The sequence below is a fragment of the Austrofundulus limnaeus genome, unplaced genomic scaffold, assembly GCF_001266775.1.
Source record: "Austrofundulus limnaeus strain Quisiro unplaced genomic scaffold, Austrofundulus_limnaeus-1.0 Scaffold486, whole genome shotgun sequence".
NCBI lineage: Eukaryota > Metazoa > Chordata > Actinopteri > Cyprinodontiformes > Rivulidae > Austrofundulus > Austrofundulus limnaeus.
This window is the reverse complement of record NW_013952888.1, coordinates 311304-313172: the sequence shown is the minus strand read 5'-3', so window position 1 is coordinate 313172 and position 1869 is coordinate 311304. Positions and strand designations below refer to the sequence as shown.

At 40.2% G+C, this 1869-nt stretch overlaps 1 protein-coding gene across 1 annotated transcript in view; it reads right to left on the bottom strand.

Annotated features, from left to right (window-relative positions):
* cpt1a2b (carnitine palmitoyltransferase 1A2b) overlaps positions 1 to 1869 on the bottom strand; it is a gene marked incomplete at its 3' end in the record, with an annotated part of 41679 nt that overhangs the window by 14549 nt on the left and 25261 nt on the right. Inside the window, 2 exon segments of the mRNA XM_014025592.1 lie at positions 235 to 340; positions 1536 to 1724. Coding sequence (XP_013881046.1) covers positions 235 to 340; positions 1536 to 1724 — 295 coding nt within the window.

Below are 1869 nucleotides of genomic sequence, written 5' to 3'. Positions count from 1 at the left end.
CAGCTGAAAAGACCTGTTATTTTTCCCCACCTTTTGCACCAAATTAATCAGAGGAGTTGATCAGCCCTGCTGCTTAACTCTAAGGTTTTCTCTGTAAACAAGACTATAATGGCTTCACCAAAATCCGGTCCACAACATTCAAACTGTGTGCCATGTGCACTACAACTTACTAACTTTTAGGATAAATGCTTGTGAGCAACTTCAGTGTAAGACAGCAAATAAGGACAATCATACCTCCCAAAGGTGAGCCACTGTTGGTGAATCGGCCCATGAGTGCTCAGCATTCAGCCCATTCTTCCCATTTTTGTAGATCACCACAGAAAAAGATTTATCAAACCACCTAAAAAAAGAACAGAGGAAAAAAAGCACAATGAAGAACAAGGATATAATGTTTGCACTGAATAAAATAAATTATAATTTCCTCCTAAAAGTGGCCACAATAAATAGTAATAGGATCAAGTAAATTTCTACAGAATTGCATTTATTTTTTTTCCTCTAAAAAGTTATTTGGAATTTACTTTTTTAATTTAGGTTGAGAAAAAAAGACCTACAAATGCATAAAGTTGGTCAGACTGGCTATTACTGGGAAGGCTGTGTTGGAGTGGTTAGGGGAGCCTTCCTGGAACTGGAAGGTTGCTGATTCAATCCCCCGTCCAGCCGTTTCAGTTGTGGTGTTCTGTGGTGCAGGACACTTCACCCACCTTGCCTACTGATGGTGGTCAGAGGGGCCGGTGGCGCCGGTGCATTGCAGCCCCGCCTCTGTCAGTGTGCCTCAGGGTGGCTGTGGCTGGTGCTTACCATCATCAGTGTGTGAATGTGTGTGTGAATGGGTGAATGTCTGAAGTGGAAAGTGCCTTGGGGTCCAAGTGGACTTGATAAGGCGCTATGTAAGTTCAATCCATTTACCATTTACTACCAGTCAACAAGAGTTTGGATGTCAGCACTCCGGGAAGTCAAAAACCAGAGACAACTGGATGTCCCTTAAAAAGCTACCAACGTCTGCCAAAGCTCAAAGAAGCTTATTCTAAATGAAATCACACAATATGATGCACCTTTTGCCAGAGTTTTTCGAAGTTGTGGGAAAATATGCAAATTGAAAATTGTGACAAAAATGGAAGACTAACTGTCAAATAGTAAGAAGCGTGATTCAATGATAATTTTTTTTTCATTTATTGTGCTGATGACGTTTTTTTCACCATCACACCACCCCCTTCATGTGATTTGTTGCTAAAACAGAATAAAAAAAGTAAGTGGTAAAACTCACTGTCAGTAATTTTAACTCAGAATATTAGGTGTTTAGCATAAGCCACAATAAAMAAATTGCTGATTTTATTGCCAAGATTTGAAGAGAATCTTTCAAATTTACTTAAGGAGGAATGAACACTTAGACATGAGGAAGTGGAGTCATGGGTGAATAAAGTCAATAAAATCCTAACTCTGATACAACATAGATGTTTAGCACACAAATACTGTTTATATATTGCCTGCATCTACTTTAAGTAGATCTAAAAGTTGGAGAGTATCTTGAACCTTACCTATCATAACACTTTCCATGAAGCAGAGACTTGGCATAGCGGTCCAGGTTTCCTGCAGGGTCATCACCCCTCATGCCTTGCTCTTCATCGTCTAGAGTTACAAAGAAGGCTGCCCTTTCAATGGCATCCAGAGACTTCTTGTTGACACCAGAGCTAAAGAACTGCTTCCGCATCTGAAACCAAGGAACCCTGAGAGGCATGACAGAATCAAATAAATTTAACGAATGGAAAATAAAAATTCAGTTCAGACATCACAGATGGTTAGTTGCTGAGGTTATCACATGCAACACACACACACACACACACACACACACACACACACACACACACACAC